The sequence below is a fragment of the Phragmites australis genome, chromosome 11, assembly GCF_958298935.1.
Source record: "Phragmites australis chromosome 11, lpPhrAust1.1, whole genome shotgun sequence".
Classification (NCBI taxonomy): Eukaryota; Viridiplantae; Streptophyta; class Magnoliopsida; order Poales; family Poaceae; genus Phragmites; species Phragmites australis.
Genome location: NC_084931.1, coordinates 14,675,343 through 14,701,052, shown reverse-complemented (window position 1 = coordinate 14,701,052; position 25,710 = coordinate 14,675,343). Strand labels below are relative to the sequence as shown.

At 42.8% G+C, this 25,710-nt stretch overlaps 1 protein-coding gene across 1 annotated transcript; it reads left to right on the top strand.

Annotated features, from left to right (window-relative positions):
* LOC133885612 (reticulon-like protein B1) lies at positions 1-24,871 on the top strand. Its single transcript, XM_062325342.1, has 5 exons — positions 1-115; positions 354-552; positions 892-1,072; positions 1,785-2,095; positions 24,534-24,871. Exons 2-4 carry the CDS (start codon positions 366-368, stop codon positions 1,933-1,935), a joined length of 519 nt encoding a protein of 172 aa, XP_062181326.1. The 5' UTR covers positions 1-115; positions 354-365; the 3' UTR covers positions 1,936-2,095; positions 24,534-24,871.
* The last annotated feature ends 839 nt before the right edge of the window (positions 24,872-25,710 follow it).

Sequence of the window (25,710 nt, the reverse complement as noted above, 5' to 3'; positions counted from 1 at the left end):
GTTTCGGTTTCTTCCCAAAGAACTCCACCGAACGCACAAGGCCAAGAAAAACCAAGCACAGGGGGCAGAGGGTACAGATAGTGTCGTTGAATAAATCGCCATCTCACTGTACACTGTAAGTACGTATCAGTTCTCTTGATCTTGATTCTGTTAGATAAATTGCAAATGCTCTTGATCCATCTCTCCGTTTCGGTTTCTTAATTTCTCTCTATTTTATTACATTCAATGTTGCGACCTTGCGGTTGTTCAGATCATGTCGTTTCTCTGACTCCACTTATGTTGGTCGCCGTATGAGTGCCCTCGGATACGTTTCGTTTAGCCTTTCTGATTGTGTTCCTGTGTTTTGTGAGTAGTTAGGGGAGGGGATGATGTCGGAAAGCGAGGAGCAGGGCTCACTCATGGACAAAATCAAAGATAAGATCCATGAGTACAAGCACTCGTCGTCGTCGTCTTCCTCGGACTCCGACGGCGACAAAAAACCCAAGAAATCCAAGAAGAAGAAGCTCTTCGGGAGGAAGCATCCGCTGCATCGTGTCCTCGGCGAGGGAAAAGGTATACATGTATAATATGTATCTTCATTCTTGGAAAGCCGATTAGTTGCTAGAGATGTGTAAAGCATCATGCATTTGAACTCTATTCAGAGGGCTGGCTTTAAGGAGTCTTCGACGAATTAATTAGACGTTATTTTTACATGCACCATGGAAATGTTTTGCTCACGTTTCGGACATTGAGAAACAAGAATCGACACGTTACGGACCATGGATTGATTATTCATGCAATCTGCAAAGTGGCTATGAAGACAAGAAACTAATCCATGTGATTTCTGTGACTGTCAATCCAAGGTGTACTGCTACTGACGATGATTATATCTAATTTTCTTTTTTGTTTCAGCTGCTGATCTTGTGCTGTGGAGGAACAAGCAGACATCCGGGAGCATCTTGGCAGGGGTAACCGTGATCTGGTTGCTGTTTGAGGGCATCGGTTACCACCTCCTCACCTTCCTCTGTCATACGCTCATCGTCATCCTCACCGTCTGCTTCATCTGGTCCAACGCTGCGTCCTTCATCAACAGGTCGCTCCTTCTGTTCCTCTCTCCTGCCCTTTCGCTAGGCTAGTCGTAGCACATTGTATTTGAGTATCCCTTTGTCCCTCCCCTGGCCTTTGATAGTGAAAGTTTTAATCTGAAACCTTGCAAATCGACCACTTGACTTTCTATATTTTTCGAGAACTGTACGCTGATCATGTTACCACCCTCTATGGTCCGAGAACAACTAGATGAATTTTCAATTTAGTATGCTTCTTTATGATTCAGATGTTTGATGCACCGCTATCTATACTATACAAAAGTAATGTTATCAGAACAGTAACAGTCTGCGAAATTTAAAGACCATCAAATAAAACTCGGATATTCCCATTCAAGTTTCTCTACTAGTTACTTAATGAATCTAGCTGCTTCTCTCCTGCAACTTATTCTGGAGATGGCATTATTACAGTATGTAGTTTCTTATGCCATGCACAATCCTAGATCTTAATTATACAAGTCATACTTAGTTTTAACTGCTTAAGAAAGCTTCTGTGATATCCCAAGTGCAAAGAAACATCTATGATAAAAGAGCCTTGATTGTCATTTAGTGAGTGAGAGACAATGGAATAAACAATTCAATCTTATTCAACGGACTCATGATCCGAAAAATGATCGCCCACAGATTGCACTAAATTTATCAGCATCTTACTTATGACGTAATTATATTTTGGGAAATGATATTGCATCCTTGAAATTTCAGGTCTCCTCCCAAGTTCCCAGAGGTCATTCTATCTGAAGTCCAATGCCTGAAGTTCGCTCATATTGTGAGGAAAGAAGTCAATGAGGCTTTCTTTACATTGCGCAAAGTTGCTTCTGGGAAAGACCTGAAAACATATCTGATGGTAACCTGAGTTCTACTACCTCTTTTGTTAACTCTTGTTTCTGTTCTAAGTAAGATGGTGCTGTGCTTCATTTTTCTTACTGGAGCGTTTTTCTTGCAGTCAATTGTTGTCCTGTGGTTCATTTCTATAATTGGGAGCTGCTTCAGCTTCTTGACTCTGTCTTACACTAGTAATTTCCTTGTCTACTTTCACGTTTGCTTTCACCGCAGATAAATTTACTTTCGTGCCATTCGTGCTGTATGTTACTTGCTCCACATAAATTTACTAATGCCTTAAATAATATTACGTAGAACTGAGATAGGTGATTAGAGAGGGTGAATAACCGTTTTATAAATTTCTTACAAAATAATGATCTACTTCTTGTTCACTCAACACACATAAAAAAATCACCATAAAGAACAACGCAGTAGAAATTCAGGCTCAACCCGACAGTTTGGATTCAAAAATCAAAATTAAAAATCCAATAAAAATATGAGTATCATGGTTGGAATCAAACCTCAGGTTGCACAGCAAATCAATATATAACTCAACCCACACAAAAATAGCATTTTTAGGAGAAAAACCAAAAACTCAAGATGATCACCGGGTAAAGAAAACCACTAAGTTAATGAATTAGAGACAAAGAAATTTAATACCCAATTGTGTATTTTTGCACGTGAATTTTATGCCTCTAGCAACTAGAATATTAACTCCAACAAGGTGGAAAAATTCAGCTCAAGCACGAAAATGAAAATCGCAACCGAGATCAAAAACTTGCAAAAATAAATAAATAAGTGAACCAATAGAGGGAAACTAGAAAGAGAGAAAAACGTAAACTTCAATACTCAAAGAGATCAGCCCTATTTTAGACAAATTATAAAGTTTTTCTTCTCAAAACCCATCTAATTACATAGACTAAGCACTCATCATTTCTCTTCTACAACTCTAGCACTAGGCTCTCAAATAAGTGGCATAAGGAACTCAAGTGGCTAGTTCAAACTCTCCTATAACTTTATCCATCTATTTATAGACTTAGGAAACTTGAACCCTAAGTTTCCTAACTTGTTACCAAAATACACATCTCTGGTAATATACTCCTACCTATCACTAAGAACATTTTGATCAATTTCTTGCTCCGTTTATCAAACGGCCGCGGGACCTTCACAACTTAGCTTTCACATACTCCTCCAATTCTCTTACGGTTTTAAGGTCCAACCGTGAAACCCTTTGCACGCTTCTCAAAGCGTGACTAAACACTTGCTTACACCTTAAACAAATGCTATGATATCGACACGTGTACTCTGTCTTACTATCCTGATCGCCGGTAAGTCTCTCTCGCTCTCGATCCCTCGGACCGCCTTACTTGCACTGGCATCTCTTTCGCTTCACTTTGTCAACACATCATCTACATTTTCTATTTTATTCTTTGCTTGACCTACACATGTACAACTAGGGTCACCCTTGACTCTGTCTGGTCTCCTTGATCGTCCGGCACCAAGCACCCGCTTAGCCGCAATCTTCTACCATGACCACCAAGTTGCATCCATCACCTACGTAACATGAGATAATCAAACACATTTCTCCAACTCTAACTCCAGTTAGTCCATAATCAAAATGCTTAAACTAAGCTCAAGCAATCCAAAACTCGATAAACTAAATCGACAATTTTATCAATCACTCATCACATTTAAATTAAGATATATTTCAACTTGATTTCTCAATCTCCTCCTTGATGAGTGCATTCACAACATCTCAAAACATATTTTGGTTTGAAGAAGATAGACTCATCAAGTGACAAAAACTCAAGAAAGAGCAAAAACATGTCACTTGGCATAAGAAATGTTGCATAAGGCCTAAGAGAGGCAAAGAAAATCCAAAAACGTCAAAAGAACAATAACAACTCAAAAACACAAAATCAAATGCTCCCCCTTGATGAATGCACGTTTTTCATTTATGCAAGATTTTTCTTTAATTTGGTGCAAATTTTTTATTTCTCCTCTCTTTCATTCATTTCTCCCCCTTTGGCAATGCAAATATCAAGGAAAAAATATTAGGCAATGCATTAACATATAATCCTAATGAGCTTTCACAAGATGGAGCTCACAAATGCACAAAGGCTAGAAAAAATAATGAGACAACAACATGAAGCTATACAAGCTAAACCCGAAGAATTAGCTGGCGCATTTAATTTCACATAGTTGAATCAAGTTCAAAGTGACCACCACATAAGCATCCACTCATGTCGAGGCAATACAAGTATTAAGAACTAGCCAATTTTAATCTCAAACTAGGCAAATAAGTATTTATTGCAGTAGGCTGTGCAAACGCTCACATATGAAACCAAGACTTAGTTAAGTCAAGTGATTAAAACAAAATTGATCTTTTAGGCACATTTGTTTCATTTTCATTCTCAAGTTGCCTTTTATCCAAGCGACACGCAATTGGGTACGAAAAACACCTCAAGGCTTCAAGACAAAGCGTATTGGATCACATTTTTGCGCAAGAAACTTGATTTTCACAAGATTATTCAAATTTCACAAGTTATCAAATTTTCACAAGATCAAGTCAAGTAGTGTATTTGTGACACAAGAAATACATGTTCCCTTAAGATTTTATCATGAGCTAAACATTTGACAAAGACAAAAACATACTGTAATGTTCCCCAATCCACTGACTTGAACCAAGAAGCCTAGAGCAAGATATTCATCAAACTAACTTTGACACAAGCATTGACTAAGCCAAAGTAAGTATGAATATGGTGATCAAGAATGTAATATTTTATAGTCTACATGATTCATAAAATTGCCAAATTTCATCTTAAGGAAAGCTAGCTTACTTGAAATGTTTCATATCAAAGCATCAAGAGGAGTCTAAGATTAAAAGCTTGCTCCGCACAATGACTCAACTTAGTCCAAATTCAATTCTAGCAAACAAAAATGCTAAAGACATAGAAGTCAAAATTCAACTACTATGATTATCTTACATGATGCGATGCAATGCAAATGCAACAAAAGTAAGATATAGTATATACAAAGGTAACTCCCCTTCACACAATACCATAGGGATGGCACACATCAAGCTCTCCCCTCAAATAGGCAAATCTAGTAGTATCTAGTGGCTTGGTGAAGATATCGACTAACTGGTGTTGGGTATCAATGTATTTTAAGTCTATATCCCCCTTCTTATTGTAGTCTCTTAGAAAATGGAACCTCATATCTATGTTTTTTTTATTCTAGAGTGCTAGACTGGATTATTGGCTAGGCTTATGGCACTGGTGTTGTCACACAAAAGTGACACACTCTTGAAATCTTACCCAAAGTTCCTCAAGGTAGCAGTCATCCACAAAATCTGTGAGCAATAGCTGGTAATAGCTACATATTCAGCTTTAGCAGTAGACTGCACAACGCTAGAATATTTGCGAGAAGACCAATAACTAAAAAAGTACCTAAGAAATGACAAGTACCAGAGGTACTCTTCCTATCAATTCTAGAACCATCAAAATCAACATCGAAAAAATCTCGAAGAGAAAGTGAAGAGGCAACAGAAAACCATAGTCTATACTCAAGAGTGTGCTTAAGTTACATCAGAATGTGTTTCACTACTTGGCGGTGAGACGTCCTCGGTGAAGCTTGGAAGTGCGCATAGAGGCAGATGATGAAGTGGATGTCCAGTCTTGTTGTTGTCAGGTACAGGAGGCAGTCAATCATGCTCCTAAACTCCCGCTGGTCCACTGCTTTACCATCTTAATCCGGATCAAGCACAGTCGAGGTAGTCATCGGTGTCGCCAAGGGCTTTGTGTCGCTCATGTTGAACTTCTTCAGTAGGTCATTGGTGTATCCACCAGATAAAACATACCCATGCTTTATCCATCATCGACATCTCAAACTTACTGCTCATAGTTTCTGCAAACTTGACCACAAGTGCATGGGAAGAGCCACAAAAAATGATAGCATCCACGTAAATCTGAACACGTAGGAAATCTTTGCCATGCCTAAGAGAGAATAAAGTTATATCAACCGATCCCATGAGATACCCATGCTCTAAAAGAAAGACCTAAGCCTATCATACCAAACCCTAGGTGCTTACTTAAGCCCATACAAAGCTTTCTGAAGCTTGTATACTTTGTGAAGGTACTTAGGGTGCTCAAAACCTGTGGGTTGCTTGACGTAGACCTCTTCCTTTATGAAACCATTTAGGAAAGCACTCTTGATCTCCATTTGATACAGCTTGGAACCCTGGGATGCCACAAATATTAGGAGGATCCTAATAGCTTCTAGCCTAGCTACTGGTGCAAAGGTCTTTCTAAAGTCTATCCCCTGGATTTGAGTGAAACCTTGAGTGACTAGTCTAGCCTTATTTCTAACTATAGACCCATCGTCTCCCTATTTGTTTTTGAAAACATATTTTGTGCCTATGGTGTGAACATTAGTTGGTGGCTCTACAAGGACCCAAACATGGTTTCTGTCAAAATTTTCAAGCTCTTTGTGCATGGCATTGACCCAATTTGAATCAGATAAAGCATGTTTAACATCATGGGGCTCAAAGGAAGCAATGAATGCAGAATTAGTAAAATGAGCATAAGTAGATTTCGACCTCGTTACTCTCTCATTGATGTTACCGATCATCGTCTGTGGAGGGTGTCACTGCTGAATGTGTTGAGGGGCCTCACGTCTTGATAGACCCCCCCCCCCAAACACAGCTGGTGCAGGCTCAAGAGCATCTGAAGTAGAAGTAGAGGCTGTAGGACCCTCTACTAAAGTAGAAGAAGAAGGAGCTAGCTCTGGAGCAGGTGTGATCGAGGGAAGTAGTGGATCATCCTCGACATCACTAAGAGCTGGAAGGTTGCCATCTACAAAGATGCCCTTGCTCATCTCCTAATCACCTGCACACCTAAAGACAAATCTAGCATAGGGGGTTGACTCATAAAAAGTCACATCACATGATTCTATGATGGTGTTAATGTCAAGACTGTAAACTGTCACACCCGATTTTAAGACCAAAACCAGATGTAAACTATATGTATGCCAGGATCAGTTATTCATACATATAGCGACTTCATTAGTGTAACAGACATAGTGCTTCCTATTACAACGTTAAATTATTACAAAATGACCCCACACGGGTCTAAAGAAAAGAACACCACAGCGGAAAAAAGAAAGGCGCAGCTCCAAGCCAACAGGCAGCCGACCGAGAGTTCCACAAGCCTAGAACTCGGCATCATCCTCGGGGAAGTCGTCCTCTGGAAATTCTTCAAAGGTTTCACCTTCTGAAACAGCAAGCGTGAGTATTTCCAATACTCAAGAAGAGGAGGGGAAATGAATTTGCATGGTGGCTTGAAACAAGGTTTCCTATTCTAGGGTTTCATTTGCATAAAAGCCGATTTTTAGCCCTGAACTATGGAAAACAAATTTTTATTTTAACCGGGAAAAGATGTACCAAAGATTTTCTTTATCCTCCGGGAATTCAACCCAATTCCCAAAGATTTTCTTCAACCTCCGGGAATTCAACCCAATTCCCAAACCAAGAGAAACACCCACCCGACTAATCATGTGAGGGTCCATGCTGCTCATAACCGTGAGCACGGCTGGATATTCAGTTTGACACTCTGCAGAGTTTGTGCACTTTACCCACGAGTCGTGATCTTCTCTGTTGCCGGCACCTGATGGTACCTTACACACTTCCGGGGTGTGCGCCACGAGATCACTACGAGGCTTTTCCAAAGAGCCTCTCAGTATGCACTTTTCCCACTGAGGTTTCACCTCCGTACATAAGTGGAGTAACCCTCCACCCCAGAAGCCCCCTCTTGTGCCGGGTAGAATCGGGAAGTAACCCTTCCTTTTCTACACATCCGATTGGCTCATACAACACTGGAAGAACATCTAGTTACCAGGCCAAGCCGTACCATATTGGTCTCGTGGTTGCTTTATTTGCCATGGATGTTCGCTCCACGAACCGGTCCTTAAAATGGTCTGGGCAAGACCTCCAATAATCCCATTAGGGTATATTACTAAACAATTCCAAACAACCAACCATGTTGGGAAAAGTAGCCCCTTTCTTGCCCAAAACCCCAATTATCTTTGTTGTTAACTCCCTTAACAACATCAGTTTCCATGATATTCTTTCTATATCAATTTTTAGTTTACAACTCAAGATTCATCACCTACACGCTACATGTTCATCTAAAGCATGGCTAAGCATAAACATGATAATCTTGTATGGATAAAGCATCTATATCTAACACTAGTATTTGCTATAATACCCATTTTTGTAAAACAGCATGCATATTTAACAAAGATTCCCTTTATGTAAAAACCGGGTTTGCAACATGGTTAAGACACTTGACTGCATCGAAGTGTTGCACAGGTCCTTCAAAATCTTCCTCCTGAAGGTTGCCGAACTCCTGGACTGAATCGTCTACACGAGCACACAATCTAGCATAAGAACAGTACACCAAACATTCCTAACACTAGATAAAAATCCTATAAACAGATTCTACACGATGCTACAATCGTTTGAGCGCGAAAATCGCTTAAATCGGAGATACGAACAAAAAGTTATGATTATTTGAAGTTCCAGGGGTGTTTCTGCATAATTTCCTTATTATCAGAGAAAATCCGAATTGTTTTTATACTGGAAAATTGGATTTATGACATCATAAAGCAAAACAGATTTAATTCTTAAAAGGAAAAGGCGTGGAAAAGGTTCACGGGGCTTGGGGACCACGGAGGACACACCGGTCCACTGGTCCATGGTGGACCGAAGGGGTATGCCCCCGGCCGGTCTAATCCGGGCCGTAGATCAGAGATCTGATGGCCGGGGTTTGAAACAGCGGTGCCGGCGGCTTCCAACAGAGGGGGCGACGGCCGGCAGCGGCAGGGGCGGCGGCGAGCTCGCCGGCGATGCGCCAAACGGCGCATCCGGCGATGATACTCAACGGTGAGCGGCGGAAAAGAGAAAGGGGGAGAAAGGGAATCTCACCACGGGTTCAACGGCGGCAGAGGAGTACCGGAGATGGCTGGCGACGGTGAGGGAGGCAGATGGCGCTTCGGTCTTCGACAGAAGTGGATTCCGGTCACGAGAGACACTCCAAAAAGCGCCGAGGGACGAAGACCGAGACCCTACAGAACCGTTTGAGCGAGGAACAAGGTCAATTGAGGCTCGGCCATGGAAGAAACAGGCGGCGGTCGTGCTCCTTACCGTCAGCAATGGAGGACTCGGTGCTGGCTTAAACCCGAATGCAAATCGAGGGGAAAAAGGTCGGTTCGGGTGGGGAATGAAGCAACAATGCCGATGGAGGGCTTAAATAGCCCAAAGGGGAAGGGAGGTGGCCGGATTCGGGAGGATTGGCTGGCGGTCCCAAATTTTATTCTAACTACGGTTTCCATGCAAGGGGAAGGGGAAACGAAGGGGAAACGGTCGGAATCAAGAGTGGGGAGGGGGAGGATCACGGCCATGCAATTGATTTCACGATTCAATGCACGGGGCGGCTTCGATTTGAAACAACGGCGGCAAAAGAGAGCTCGGCGTCAGGCGTCGGAAGGAGGAAGAAGGCGAGCCGACGGCTTCGAGGCTCGGCGCGTGGCTTCGGCTCGGGCTCGGTGGGTCCACACGTCAGCGAGAGTGGGGCGACGGGCCGACTGGAGTGTGAGGCGGGTCGGCTCGACGCTGGCTTGGGCCGGCACTGAGAGGGATTCCGGCCCACGCGGGAGGGGAAGAAGGGAGGGGGAGAGGGGAAAACTGGGCCGGAAAAAGGATTCGGCCCAAACGAATTTCTTTATTTTCAAAACCTTTTGCCAATTGAATTTCAGCATATTTTCCAATGAGGTTTTAAAGCGACGAAAGCTAGCAAAATTTTGCAAACTTTTTCCACCCAATAAAACCTTATTGCATGTACAACGGCATGAATGCATTCAAACAATTATCCTAGGCCCAGTTAATTTTAGAAATTAATTTCCTATTGAGCTAAGTTGCAACACCTGAGTTAATTTCTAGCAACATTTTAAATTATTGCAAATATTGAAATTTAGGTGTTACAAACCTACCCCCCCTTAGGATGAATCTCGCCCTCGAGATTCGGGTTGATCTTCAAACAACTGCGGGAATTCTGCCCTCAGATCATCTTCTCGCTCTCAGGTTGCCCTCATCTTCTGAATGATGACTCCATTGAACCTTGCACATTCTAATAGCCTTTCTTCTCATCGCTTGCTCTGCAGTGTCCAAAATTCTGATACGATATTCTGCATAGGTCAGATCTTCTTTTGGGTCCACTTCTTCCAGGGACAACTATTCTTCTGGCATTCTTAAACATTTCTTTAATTGAGATACATGAAATACATCATGCACGTCAGCCAGTGTAGATGGCAGTTCCAGCTGATAGGCTACCTCTCCACGTCTAGCGATTATCCTGAATGGTCCAATGTACCTGGGTGCCAATTTTCCTTTAACCTTGAACCTGCGGAGACCTCTGATAGGTGAGACTTTCAAATACACCATATCCCCCACTTCAAAGGTCAATCCTCTCCGTCGATTATCCGCATAACTCTTTTGTCGGGACTGTGCGGCCTTCAAGTTTTCCCGTATGGCCTGAACCTGCTCTTCTGCTCTTCTAAGAACTTCTGGCCCAAACACTTGGCTTTCTCCAGTTTCATTCCAATACAGCGGAGTTCTGCACTTTCTACCATACAAAGCTTCATATGGAGACATTTTGAGGCTGGCTTGGTAGCTGTTATTGTAAGAAAACTCTGCATATGGTAAACTTCTATCCCAACTCTGCTTGTACTTCAAGGTGCAGGCTCTTAACATGTCTTCCAACACTTGGTTGGTCCTCTCTGTCTGTCCATCGGTTTGGGGGTGATATGCGGAACTGAAGTTCATTTTAGTGTCCAAGGATTCGTGTAGTTTCTGCCAGAAGCGAGAGGTAAATTGGGTACCTCTGTCCGACACGATCTTTTTAGGTGCCCCATGTAGACACACAATCCTTGACATATACAACTCGGCAAGTTTCGCACTTGAATATGTTGTCTTGACTGGGATAAAATGCGCAACTTTCATTAAACGATCCACCACTACCCAGATAGAATCGTAGCCTGCTTGAGTGCGGGGTAACCCGACAATGAAATCCATACCAATTTCTTCCCACTTCCACTCTGGAACTTTCAAGGGTTGCAATAATCCTGCTAGCCTTTGATGTTCTGCCTTTACTCTCTGACAGGTGTCGCACAAAGCCACATATTCTGCAACATCTCTCTTCATACCATACCACCAATAATACTCTTTCAGATCCTGATACATCTTAGTGCTCCCGGGGTGAATGGAATGTGCAGAATCGTGTGCTTCTTGCAAAATCAAATCCTTCAAAACTTTCTGGTTGGGCACACAAATCCTTTTCCCAAACCACACTGTTCCTTGATTATCTTCCGAGAATCCCGGTGACTTATTTGTTTTTATGAGTTCTTTGATCTCCTTTATTTTCTCATCTTCCCATTGTCCTTTTCGGATGTTTTGTTCCAATTGTGACTTCATTTCTATTACTGTTGCATCCATGTCGGCAACAAATCCTAAATTTAATCTCTCAAACTCCTTGCATAATTCCGGCTGACTCCCTTGCAACATAGTCATATTGCAATATCCCTTCCTACTCAGGGCATCTGCCACAACATTTGCTTTCCCAGGGTAGTAATGTATTCCCACATCATAATCCTTGATTAGTTCCAATCATCTATGTTGCCACAGATTAAGATCCGGTTGGGTGAAAATATATTTTAGGCTTTTATGACCCGTATATATTTCACATCGGTTGCCAATGAGGTAGTGCCTCCAAATCTTTAGGGCGTGAACCACTGCAGCTAATTCCAAATCATGGGTCGGATAATTTTCCTCATGTTTTCTTAACTGCCTAGATGCATATGCTACCACATGACCTTCCTGCATAAGCACACATCCCAACCCTTGTCGAGACGTGTCACAATACACAGAGAACGATTTCTGGGTGTCTGGCATGATAAGAACTGGCGCGGTGGTCAACTTTTTCTTCAATTCATTGAAACTGGCTTCTCGAGCGGCTGTCCATTTGAATTCTGCTCCTTTTCCCAGTAGTTCTGTCATTGGTTTCGCTATCTTGGAAAAACCTTCTATAAATCGGCAGTAATACCCTGCTAAACCCAAGAAACTGCGGATCTCCAAAACATTCTGCGGGGTTTTCCAGTTTAGTACATCCCTTACTTTGGATGGATCTACGGACACACCTCCTAATGAAATAATATGACCAAGGAAGGGTACTTCCGTCAACCAGAACTCACACTTACTCAATTTGGCATAAAGCTGGTTCTCTCTGAGTTTCTGTAATACCATCCTTAAGTGTTCCTTGTGTTCTTCCTTGTCCTTGGAGAAGACCAGGATATCATCAATAAACATTACGACAAACTTGTCCAGAAACTCCATGAAGACCTTATTCATTAGGTACATGAAGTATGCTGGCGCATTTGTCAAGCCAAAAGACATTACCGTGAACTCATAAAGGCCATATCGAGTGACAAACACGGTCTTTGGAATATCCAAAGCGCGAATCTTCAACTGGTGGTATCCGGACCAAAGATCAATCTTGGAGAAAATACACGCTCCTTTCAACTGATCAAACAGACCATCAATGTGAGGCAGTGGGTATTTGTTCTTTGTAGTCACTTCATTGAGAGCTCGATAGTCTATGCACATCCTTTGCGTTCCATCTTTCTTGGGTACAAAGATGACCGGAGCTCCCCAGGGTGAAGAACTAGGGCGGATAAACCCTTTGTCTAACAGCTCTTGGATTTGCTCCTTGAGCTCTGCCAGCTGATTGGCATCCATTTTATAAGGTCTCTTATATATAGGTGCAGTTCTTGGCACTAACTCAATCACAAATTCTATTTCACGATCTGGTGGCATACCTGGAAGATCATCGGGGAAAACGTCCGGGAACTCGTTCACCACATTGATCTCTTCTATAGGAATACCCTTCATTTGATTTAGTGAGCTTTCCTCTGTCGAGGGTATAGTTGCAGCAAACTTGACCTGCGTGCCTTCTCTGTTAGTCAGTTGAACTGCTCTTCTGGTGCAGTCTATGATTCCCTTATATTTCGGCAGCCAGTCCATACCCAAAATGACATCAATTCCATTGGATTCCAGAACTACTAGGTTGGCTAAGAAATCTACCCCCCTTATATAAAGGCTTAGCTTTGAGCATATATACTTTGCCCTCATCTTTCCTCCAGGAGAGCTAATAATCATTTGCTGCTTCATATGTACAATTGGCAGATTATACTTTGCAACATATCTTGTAGTGAATGAATGCAATGCTCCTGAATCAAATAAAACTGATGCCGGGTTTGAGTTGACAAGGAACATAGCAAGCACCACATCTTGCGCTTCTTGGACTTCTTCAGCAGTGACATGGTTGATTCGCCCACGCGCGTAATTCTGTTGAGCCCGGTTGGTTGGAGCTGGTGCCGGGTTCCCATTACGGCGCGGAGCTTGATGCTGTCCTTGCTTTGGAGCATTCCCATTGCCATACTGCACGGGAGAGTTGTTGGGTTTCTTCCTTGGGCATTTATTGGCATAATTCCCTACTTCACCACAGACGAAACATGCCCTTCCCGTGGAAGGTGCCTGATCACCAAACTTCTTTTGAGGCGTCGGGGGTTGGGTCTGACGAGGGGCTTGGAAGTTTGAGCGCTGAGCTTGCATCTGTAGCTTGTTCTAATTCTGATGCTGGTTCTGATTCTGGTGCTGGTTCTGTTGGCGGAACATGGGTCCTTGTTGAGGTGGGTTATAGCGCGGTCGGGAGTGACTGCTTGAGCCTTGACCTTGAGAAGACATCTTTCTCTTATGATCCATCTGGCGGGGTTTGTGTTCCACCACCAGGGCTTTATTTACCATAGCCTGGAAGCTTGCGAAGTCTTGGGGAAGCAATGCATATTGGATACCATCATTCAGGCCCTCTAGGAAGTGCTCCTGCTTTTTCTCATCTGTATTGACATCCTCGGGGGCATACCTTGATAGTTGTGTGAACTTTGCCACATATTCACTTACAGACATAGCTCCCTGCTGCTCATGAAATTCCTTCTTTTTGAGTTTCATTGCCCCAGCTGGTATATGGTGAGTGCGGAAACTGGTCTGAAACTCCGCCCATGTAATGGCTTGTGCGACTTCATGGGCATTGACGTATGCGTCCCACCAATCTGCCGCGGGCCCAGAAAGCTTATGTGAAGCAAACAAGACCTTTTCCCTGTCGTTGCACTGAGCTATCCAGAGTTTCTTCTCCGTGGCTTTCAACCAGTCGTCAGCATCCTTTGGTTCCACAGCCTGTGAGAACACTGGGGGTTTGGTCCTCATAAACTCTCCCAACTTATTCTGCAGTGGAGGAGGAGGGGCTTGCATGCGCACGGGGGCCTGCTGCATATTTGCCATAGTTTGAGCTAGTCCCTGAAGGATTTGCGTTTGCATGGCCATCATTTGCTCCATGTTGAATTGAGGTGGTGGAGGAGGAGGCGGCAGTTGCTGGTTGTTGTTGACTTCGTTGTTGTCGACGCGGGGGTTTCTCTTGGTGTTCACCATCTGCTGGTTGCCAAGGTATGAGTGGAGAACAGAGGGAAAAAGCAAAGATGACAAGATATGACTGAGACAGGAAGAACAAGAGCAAAAAGACTCCCATCTATTTATTATATTATAAGATAACTGATGCAACGTGAAGAAAGAGCATCCACCTTACATCGACAATCACACAAAGATCCAACTCATAACATGATCACAAGACAGACATGACGACACCAGGACTAGACAACACAAACGGTCTAGACGACTTATTAAACTGGCTTCAGGTACTCTCCTAAGCTTGCGACCCAACAGATGGTTTGGCAGTTGACTGGTCATCGTCCTCCGAAGACTCCTCACTAGAAGGATCACTTCGGCGTGGCCTCTTGGGAGAGGGCGAGCGAACGGACTGGTCCTCTGAGTCGGAAGAGCTGGACATCCCATTGAGGCTCTTCTGCAGCTCCCTGATTTGTGCTTCGGCATCACGAAGGCGCTTGCGGGTGTCCTGAAGCTCGTTCAAAGCTTCATCCAAGTCCTCGTGCAGTGTGGTGGCCAGCAGCACCTGCTCTCGAGCCACACCGCTGTGCTCGTGGGTGGTTGCTTTCACCTTGATGTCCCAACTTCCATGCTCTCGACGAGGGAAGTAGTCGTAGGAAGTCCCCCTCAGAGTACTCCTGTGGCGCTCACAGACACGAGCCAGTGCCTGCCTTGCTGCGTCTCGGATCCCTGCTTCAAAGCTTGCACGGACGGCCATTGCTTTGTGGATGGCCACGATCTCATAATTGTCGTCGCCTTCTGGAGAGCCGTAGATGCACACCTCCACTGTCCACTCCTCACGTCCTGGATGAATCTGGCGAAGACCGTGGTAGACAGGCGCCTTGGTGTACCCTAGACGCTGCAGCATTTCCACTAGTATCATTGGTTCCTTCCCTGCTTCGAATCCCTTGGAATGGTACAACTTCTTGCTTCCGTTCTTAGGGCCTGTTTGTTTCCAGCTGCTTCTGGCTTCTGCTTCTGTCAAAAGCCCAGAAGCCAGAAGCCAGAACAAACGGGTTTGTTGAGAAGTGGCTTCTGGTGAAGCCAGAAGCTGCTTCTGAGGAAAATGAACTAGATGCTGAGAAGCTCGCTGAGAGTGGCTTTTCTGAGAAGTTATGTGCAGAGAAGCCAAAAATTTATTATAGAAGCCAACAACCTATTTCCAAAAGCAGCTTTTCAGAAAAGCCAAAAGCGCAGCTTTTCAGAAAAGCCAAAAGCGCAGCTTTTCAGAAAAGCCAAAAGCAGATGCTCAAACAAACAGGCCCTTAGGAATGGTGACTCCACGGCTGGGTCCAGCAGAGGCGTTGGGTGCAAAAGAGGAAATATAGTTTTTATAAATTAATCCTTATTACGCGACCATTTCTAGCTAGGCTTACGACGTACGGTCAACACGGCTCTGATACCACTTCTGTCACCCCCGGTTTTAAGACCAAAACCAGATGTAAACTATATGTATACCAGGATCAGTTATTCATACATATAGCGACTTCATTAGTGTAACAGACACAGTGATTTTTATTACAACGTTAAATTATTACAAAATGACCCTACACGGGTCTAAAGAAAAGAACACCACAGCGGAAAAAGGAATGGCGCAGCTCCAAGCCAACAGGCAGCCGACCGAGAGTTCCACAAGCCTAGAACTTGGCATCATCCTCAGGGAAGTCATCATCTGGAAATTCTTCAAAGGTTTCACCTTCTGAAACAGCAAGTGTGAGTATTTCCAATACTCAACAAGTGGGGGGAAAATGAATTTGACATGGTGGCTTCAAACAAGGTTTCCTATTCTAGGGTTTCATTTGCATAAAAGCCGATTTTTAGCCCTGAACTATGGAAAACAAATTTTTATTTTAACCGGGAAAAGATGTACAAAAGATTTTCTTTATCCTCCGGGAATTCAACCCAATTCCCAAAGATTTTCTTCAACCTCCGGGAATTCAACCCAATTCCCAAACCAAGAGAAACACCCACCCGACTAATCATGTGAGGGTCCATGCTGCTCATAAACGTGAGCATGGCTGGATTTTCAGTTTGACACTCTGCAGAGTTTGTGCACTTTACCCACGAGTCGTGATCTTCTCTGTTGCCGGCACCTGATGGTACCTTACACACTTCCGGGGTGTGCGCCAAGAGATCACTACGAGGCTTTTCCAAAGAGCCTCTCAGTATGCACTTTTCCCACTGAGGTTTCACCTCCGTACATAAGTGGAGTAACCCTCCACCCCAGAAGCCCCCTCTTGTGCCGGGTAGAATCGGGAAGTAACCCTTCCTTTTCTACACATCCGATTGGCTCATACACCACTGGAAGAACAACTAGTTACCAGGCCAAGCCGTACCATATTGGTCTCGTGGTTGCTTTATTTGCCATGGATGTTCGCTCCACGAACCGGTCCTTAAAATGGTCTGGGCAAGACCTCCAATAATCCCATTAGGGTATATTACTAAACAATTCCAAACAACCAACCATGTTGGGAAAAGTAGCCCCTTTCTTGCCCAAAACCCCAATTATCTTTGTTGTTAACTCCCTTAACAACATCAGTTTCCATGATATTCTTTCTATATCAATTTTTAGTTTACAACTCAAGATTCATCACCTACACGCTACATGTTCATCTAAAGCATGGCTAAGCATAAACATGATAATCTTGTATGGATAAAGCATCTATATCTAACACTAGTATTTGCTATAATACCCATTTTTGTAAAACAGCATGCATATTTAACAAAGATTCCCTTTATGTAAAAACCGGGTTTGCAACATGGTTAAGACACTTGACTGCATCGAAGTGTTGCACAGGTCCTTCAAAATCTTCCTCCTGAAGGTTGCCGAACTCCTGGACTGAATCGTCTACACGAGCACACAATCTAGCATAAGAACAGTACACCAAACATTCCTAACACTAGATAAAAATCCTATAAACAGATTCTACACGATGCTACAATCGTTTGAGCGCGAAAATCGCTTAAATCGGAGATACGAACAAAAAGTTATGATTATTTGAAGTTCCAGGGATGTTTCTGCATAATTTCCTTATTATCAGAGAAAATCCGAATTGTTTTTATACTGGAAAATTGGATTTATGACGTCATAAAGCAAAACAGATTTAATTCTTAAAAGGAAAAGGCGTGGAAAAGGTTCACGGGGCTTGGGGACCACGGAGGACACACCGGTCCACTTGTCCATGGTGGACCGAAGGGGTATGCCCCCGGCCGGTCTAATCCGGGCCGTAGATCAGAGATCTGATGGCCGGGGTTTGAAACAGCGGTGCCGGCGGCTTCCAACAGAGGGGGCGACGGCCGGCAGCGGCAGGGGCGGCGGCGAGCTCGCCGGCGATGCGCCAAACGGCGCATCCGGCCATGATACTCAACGGTGAGCGGCGGAAAAGAGAAAGGGGGAGAAAGGGAATCTCACCACGGGTTCAACGGCGGCAGAGGAGTACCGGAGATGGCTGGCAACGGTGAGGAAGGCCGGCGGCGCTTCGGTCTTCGGCGGAAGTGGAGTCCGGTCACGAGAGACACTCCAAAAAGCGCCGAGGGACGAAGACCGAGACCCTATGGAACCGTTTGAGCGAGGAACAAGGTCAATTGAGGTTCGGCCATGGAAGAAACGGGCGGTGGCCGTGCTCCTTACCGTCAGCAATGGAGGACTCGGTGCTGGCTTATTCCCAAACGCAAATTGAGGGGAAAAAGGTCGGTTTGGGTGGGGAATGAAGCAACAATGCCGATGGAGGGCTTAAATAGCCCAAAGGGGAAGGGAGGCGGCCGGATTTGAGAGGATTGGCTGGCGGCCCCAAATTTTATTCTAACTACGGTTTCCATGCAAGGGGAAGGGGAAACGAAGGGGAAACGGTTGGAATCAAGAGTGGGGAGGGGGAGGATCACGGCCATGTGATTGATTTCGCGATTCAATGCGCGGGGCGGCTTTGATTTGAAACAACGGCGAGAAAAGAGAGCTCGGCATCGGGCATTGGGAGGAGGAAGAAGGTGAGCCAACGGCTTCGAGGCTCAGCGCGTGGCTTCTGCTCGGGCTCGGCGTGTCCACACGTCAGCGAGAGCAGGGCGACGGGCCGGCTGGAGTGGGAGGCAGGTCAGCTCGGCGCTGGCTTGGGCCGGCACTGAGAGGGATTCTAGCCCACGCGGGAGGGGAAGAAGGGAGGGGGAGAGGGGAAAACTAGGCCGGAGAAAGTATTCGGCCCAAACGAATTTCTTTAGTTTCAAAACCTTTTTCCAATTGAATTTCAGCATATTTTCCAATGAGGTTTTAAAGCGACGAAAGCTAGCAAAATTTTGCAAACTTTTTCCACCCAATAAAACCTTATTGCATCTACAACGGCATGAATGCATTCAAACAATTATCGTAGGCCAAGTTAACTTTAGAAATTAATTTCCTATTGAGCTAAGTTGCAACACCTGAGTTAATTTCTAGCAACATTTTAAATTATTGCAAATATTGAAATTTGGGTGTTACATAAACCTTGTAAGTATGACTATGAAAAGAATACCCCAAGAAAATACCATTAGAAGAGCATGACTCGAACTTGTCAAGATTGCCACGCTTTAGGATGAAGTACTGACAACAAAAAACTCTCAAATGTGAAACTTTCGGTTTCCTCCCAAAGCACAACTCAGAAGAAGTTAAATTCATGATTGAATGCAAGAAAGTACAATTTGAGATGTAGCACGCTGTACTGGTCACAATCCAAAACTTTCTCGGAGTCCTATGCTCATTGAGCATCGTCCTAACCATCTCCACTAAAGTCTTTCAACTAGTCATTCTACTGAGGAACACGTGGGGAAGAAAATTGATGCTCAATGCCATGTTCAAGGTAAAAAACATCAAATAGATAGTTCTTGAACTCGGTGCCATTATCACTATGAATTGCTTTCAATGCACCTAGGAGTTATTTGAATAATTTCAAAGCTAAGCTCTGAAAGTGTGAGAACACTTCATCCTTGCTTACAAGAAAGAAGACCTAAGAGTAGAGAGGGTAATTGTCAACAATAATAAGTACATACCACTTCTCACCTGCCGAACGAACCCAACAATGTCCATATGGAGAAGTTCTCCTGGTCATTCAGTCATCATTAGATTGATTGGTGGGTGATCATCTTGCCATGCCGATAAGGAGCACAAACAAGGTTCTTCTCAAACTTGAGCTTGGGCAATACTCAGATCAAGCTTAGGACACTCAAATGAGTAAGCAAATTAAAGCTTATGTGCCATAATCTCCTATGCCACAACCAAAGCTCAGAAGAAGGTTGAGCAAGTAAACACTAAGAAAAACCAGAAAGCTCAGAAAAATCTGCTTCAAAAACTCTCGCAACTCGAGAAACCTTGCAAATCAAAGCGTCAGAAGAATCAAGAACATGAGAAGTATTGCGCTTAAAGCGCACTTCTAAGTCCTCATATAGCAATTGAGATATAGAAAGAAGGTTGTATCCCAGATGCTCAACCAAAGCCATATCTTTGAGAGTAAAACTCTCATTTACCTTTACTGATCCTTTGGCCTTCACTCTACCTTTTTGATCATCCCCAAAAGTGATGTACTCATGAAGCTTTGTCAAGGTGAGGCTGGAGAATCATGATGAATCTCCGGTCATGTGGCATGAACAACTAGAGTCAATAAGCCACTGGTTTTCCAGGCCTCCACCTACCACCTCAGAATGATCAGTCTCAGGGTCGCTGTCATTGTCATTGTCATCCACCATGAAGCAGAGGTCGATGAAGTCCTTGGCCTTGTTCTTGGTCTTCACTTGTGGTTCCTCCTCCTCTGACCTCTCCTTCTCGCTTGAAGAGGTGTCGATATCGCTGAGAGCCACCACGAACGCCCTAGAAGCCGTCTTGGCCACCTTTTTGGCCATCTTGTCACGATTCTTTTTGAAGAAGGGCTTTTTATTCTTCTTCTTGTGCTTGTTGTAGTCATAGTCACTGTCCTCCTTCCTAAGTTTGGGGCACTCCACGTTGAAGTGAGTGGTTTCACCACACTCAAACCAAGCGTGAGAACCCCCTTTCCTTTGGTCTCTTCTGTTGTTGTAGAAGCGAGTGAACTTCTACAAAATGAGTGTTAGGTCCTCATCATCTAGTGCGTCCACCTGCTCCTCTGTGATAGAAACCAAAGAAGGCAAAGTAATCCACTCTATGAAGTGTTAGAAAAAAAAACTAGCTCCAGCCTGATTGCCAGCATTAGGTCCCAAAACCAACATTATGTTTTGACAAGGCTTTCCGAGACCTATCTGAGCCGCCTTGGCTTCTTAGTGGACTTGAGTTTGCTGAAGAGTTCATCACAAGTTAATGTATCGTAACTTGCCGACTCTTCAATGCTCGAGATCCTAACTTCTCATATGCTACGGTTAAGAGTATAGAGAAGATTGATTGCTCTCCCATGGTCAGAATAGGGTAAAACACTAGTGGATCTAAGGTTGTTAATAATTTCATCAAAACGAGCAAATATAGCATCCAAAAATTCTCCAGTGTTCTGTACGAACATCTGGTGTTCCTGGTTGTACGTGCTCTAGTGTCTGGCCTTGATCTGGTTAGTGTCCTCATGAAAGACACTAAGAGTTGACCAGATTCTGCGAGCAGTACGAAGTTGCTAAACTCTGTCAAACTCATTACGACTCGAGCTAATGAATAATATAATACGAGCCTTGTTGTTGGCCTCATATTGTTCAATTTGGGCCGGAGAAGAATGAACAATATGAATAACATAGTTGGAGTCCACAATCTCTCATATTGCACTTCCTTGTCTTAGAAGATAAGCCTCTATGCGCACTTTCCAGTACGAAAAATCTCGACCATCGAAGAACATAATTTTCCCACTTCTCTCCATTGTCACCTAAGGATCACAAAGCCGGTTAAGATAAACAAGTAATCAAACTAGCTCTGATACCAATTGTAGGACCGACATAAGCGACTAGAGTGGGGTGAATAGGCACCTTACAAATTTCTTACGAAATAGATAGCCTACTCCCTATTCACCCAACGCACCTCAAGAAGAAATTAGCACAAAGAACAACGCAGCAGAAATTTAGGTTCAACCCAGAAGTTCCGATTGAAAAACCAATTTGAAAATTCAACAAAATGTGGGTCTCATGGTTGGGATCGAACCCTAGGTTCCACAGCAAATCAATCCATGACTCAACCCCACACAAAAATTGGATGTTGAGGAGAAACTCCATAAATTTAAGGAGATGATCACCAGGTGAAAAAACATCCAAGTTGATGGATTAGAGACAAAGAAATTCAATATCCAATTGTATACTTTTGTACGCGATTTTTATGCCTTTAGCAACTAGAAGATTAACTCTAAGAAGGTGAAAAAATTTAGCTCAAGCGCAAAAACAAAAATTGCAACTGAGATCGAAAACTTGTAAAAAAAAATGAAAATCAATAGAGAGAAACTAGAAGGAGGGAGTTCAAGTATATACAAAAATATAAATTTCATTGCTCAAAGAGATCAGCCTTGCTTTATGCAAATTATAAAGATTTTTCTCTCAAAACTCACACTTATTATATAGGCTAAGCACTTATCCTTCCTCTCCTCTAAAACCTTAGCACTATACTCTCAAATGGGTGGCATAAGAGGTTCAAGTGGCTGGTTCAAACACTTATATAGCCCTACCTATCTATTTATAGGTCTAGGAAATTTGACCCATAAGTTTCATAACTTGTTACCAAATTACCCCTCTCTTGTAGTACACTCCTACCTATAATTGAAGGTATTTTGGTCCATTTCTTGCTCCGTCCATTGAACGGCTATGGCGCCTTCACGACTTAGCTTCACATCGACGCAAGCTTCATGATGGTGCCACATACTCCTCGAATCCTCTCACGGTTTTGAGACCCAACTATGAAACCCTCTGCACGCTTCTCAAAGTATGAATCGCCACTTGCTTACACTTTAAGCAAGCCTTTTGATGTCGCCACTTGCTTACATCTTAAGGTTACGTGTACTCTGTATTGTAATCCTGACCATTGGCAATTCTCTCCTGCTCGTGATCCCTCGGGCCTTCTTGTCGTTTGCATCGGCATTCCTTTCACTTGACTTTGTCAACATGCTATCTTCATCCTTCATTTTATGCTTTTCTTGACCTCCACGTGTACAACTAAGATCATCCTTGACTTCGTTCAGCCTCCTTTATCATCCGACACCAATCACCCTCTTAGCCCCAATCACCCATTGTCGATCGCCAAGTTATATCCGTCACTTACACACCATAAGACAAATAAATATATTTCTCCAACTCCAACTCACTACGTAAGAAACCATCAAAGGAGACATATCTAGTGACGGCTACTCCAGTTAGTCTATAATCAAAATACTCAAACGAAGCTCAAGCAATCCAAAACTCGACAAACAAAATCGACAACCTTATCAATCACTCATCATATATAAACCAAAATACATTTCAACTTGATTTCTCATATTCAAACACAAACCAGACCCCAAAGGGTTCCTGTACATGCAGAAATAATGTGTGATTAAGTAAAACACAAACGCATGCTAATGAACATAGCATCTGAAAATATATGTACCGATAACAATACTTTTCTATTTTAACTTTGGATGACAAAATACAACATAGGAAGATGTAGTTTTTGTCTTTCTTTTCTTCTTCTTCGAAGGCATGATTATTGGATTGAAAGAGGTGCAATTCTCTTGATTTGAAGGATAATTTTGATCAATTAACACATTGCGATATACTAAGATTTGATGGGTTGTAACCGTGACCTGATACTATTGACTGAACATTAGTACGGGTCAAGATATTTTATCGATTAACATTTTTCATATTTTTTGATACGAAAAAAGTCAAAAAAATATTTTTCCACCCGAGCATCATCCCAACGCAGTCCCATCCTATATGCCTCACAAGTCACTTTTTTAACATTGTTTTCAAGATTGTGTTCCATGGGAATCAAACCCACAACCTCCTCCTTGCGTGTGTAGTCACCTTACCACCTTTGCTATCACGTAGTTGTGACAGAAATCGGATATTTTATCCTTTTAACATTCTTTGCCGAAGGTCATTAGTGACACATCATAACAATGACCCATCACTAATGACTAATTTTGCTAAATTTCATCGAAGGTTATAATTTGATAGGTGACCCGGAGTGCATTCGGTAAAACGGGCATAATTTTTGCATACAGACTCCAATTTTGATGTTTTTTTGACTCTACGGACATTTACAAAAAATTTACATCCATTTCTCCCCCACTTTGTTAGGTTCGGAGAATTTTTTAAAGCCAAAAATAGCTTACAAGAATTAGTTCTCACCCTCGGAAGTTTCTGCATCGTTTTTGGTACGCGTGTTTGTGTCTACAGCTGCCACACCTTATATCAAACTTGAGCAAAAATGTATAATAGTTTCTATTCTAGTGCTGTTAAGGTGAAAAAAAGAGAAAAATAAAATAAAAATAAAAAATATTTGTGAATATCGTCATTAGTGACCTGAGTTGGTTATTAGTGACGGATTAAAAGTTGACCTATCACTAATAACTGGCACAGGACGACCCGTTACTAATGAGTAGATTATTAGTGATGTATCAAGTTGTGACCCGTTACTAATAATTGGCCTAGAACGACCCGTCACTGATGATCTTATCATTAGTGACAGATCACAACTTGATAATGACTGGTTTAGAACGGCTCATCACGGATGACCTTATCATTAATGACGGGTCACAACCGTCACAAATGACTGACCTAGGATGACCCGTCACTGATGATCTTGTCATTAGTGACAGATCACAACTTGATCCGTCACTATTATTATCAGTAATGGATCATATTACGATCCGTCATTAGTGATGAGTCTATATCTGGTCCCGATCAGAAGGAATATTAATGACGCGTCCTTATTAGATCCGTCACCAATAAGACATTAGTTACACGTGTTGAGCAGTCATCACTAATGTAATGTCTTCTTTGCTAGTTTCTTATGTAATGATATAAGATCATCACGTTCGACTTCTATTGCTCACCGTTGTCGGAGAAATGCTGAATTTGATCCCTGTTTGCAGTTTTTCTGATGGCATACACGCTTCCCATGCTGTATGAGAAATATGAATATCAAGTCGATGCTGTGGGAGAAAAGGCCCTGATCGAGATCAAGAAGCAATACGCAGTGCTCGATGCGAAGCTTCTCTCAAAGATCCCAATGTTGTCCGACAAGAAACAGCATTGAAGTGGCACTTTGAAGCCCTACGCCCTCAATATTTTCAGTACATTAACCATATACTCTCCTTTGGTTTTCCTTTGTCATTATTAGCAATACATGAGATGACATCATACATATTATATGAATTTTTAAGCATCGGAATTGACTTTTCCGAATCCTAGAACAAAAAGTAGTTGCTTCTGCTTGTCAGTCAATCAATTTGATTTTGTTTCGTCACAGATACATATTCCAGACCAATTTATGATTATTTGCTATTGGTAACTGTTGGTGCAGTTTGTTAATGATCCATTCTGGTAATTCTGTTTGCAGCTCATTCAGGCCCTCATTTTGCTAACTGATTTCTTTTTAGGTGCACGCTTATTCTGTGATCACTTCATACTACTTTAAATAGATTTCAACTGACAGTCTATTTTGCATCTGGAAAAATCGTTCATTTTCACATGTCTTAGATCACAGGTGGTTGCGCTAAATGCTTCTGAAAACCGGTTACGAACCGCATAAGCCTTAGATCACAGACGGTTACGCTAAACGTCTGTGAAAATCGGTTACGAACCGACTCTAGAAATAATTTCTGAGTAGTGTGTATTGCTCATGCTCTAAGTGTTCATGAATTTCAGGACATGAACTTGTTTACATACACTGTTCCAAATCCAGTTCCTGCACTGCAAATGAAATTATTTTCTCTGAGATAAAAATAGCACCCAAGTTTCATAGAGTTCAGGTAGTAGTAGGACCAAATTCTTAATTTACATAATGAAACTGAAATGTTTTGCAAGTAGTATGTTGATTCAGCTTGTCAAACTAGGCATAGCTTACAACCTAAAAGATTGCATCTTCTTCACGACTTTACACACAAAATACTCCAAATTCTTCTTACTATCAAGAAACTGCACCAAGAACCTTAAAAAACAAAGCCTACGCTAAGAAGGCTAAGCCAAACTAAGGCATGCTAGAAGATTAAAACTTCGGACACATGCAACTTGTCTTCTCAACCAGTTTCATATCAGAATCAAATAAGC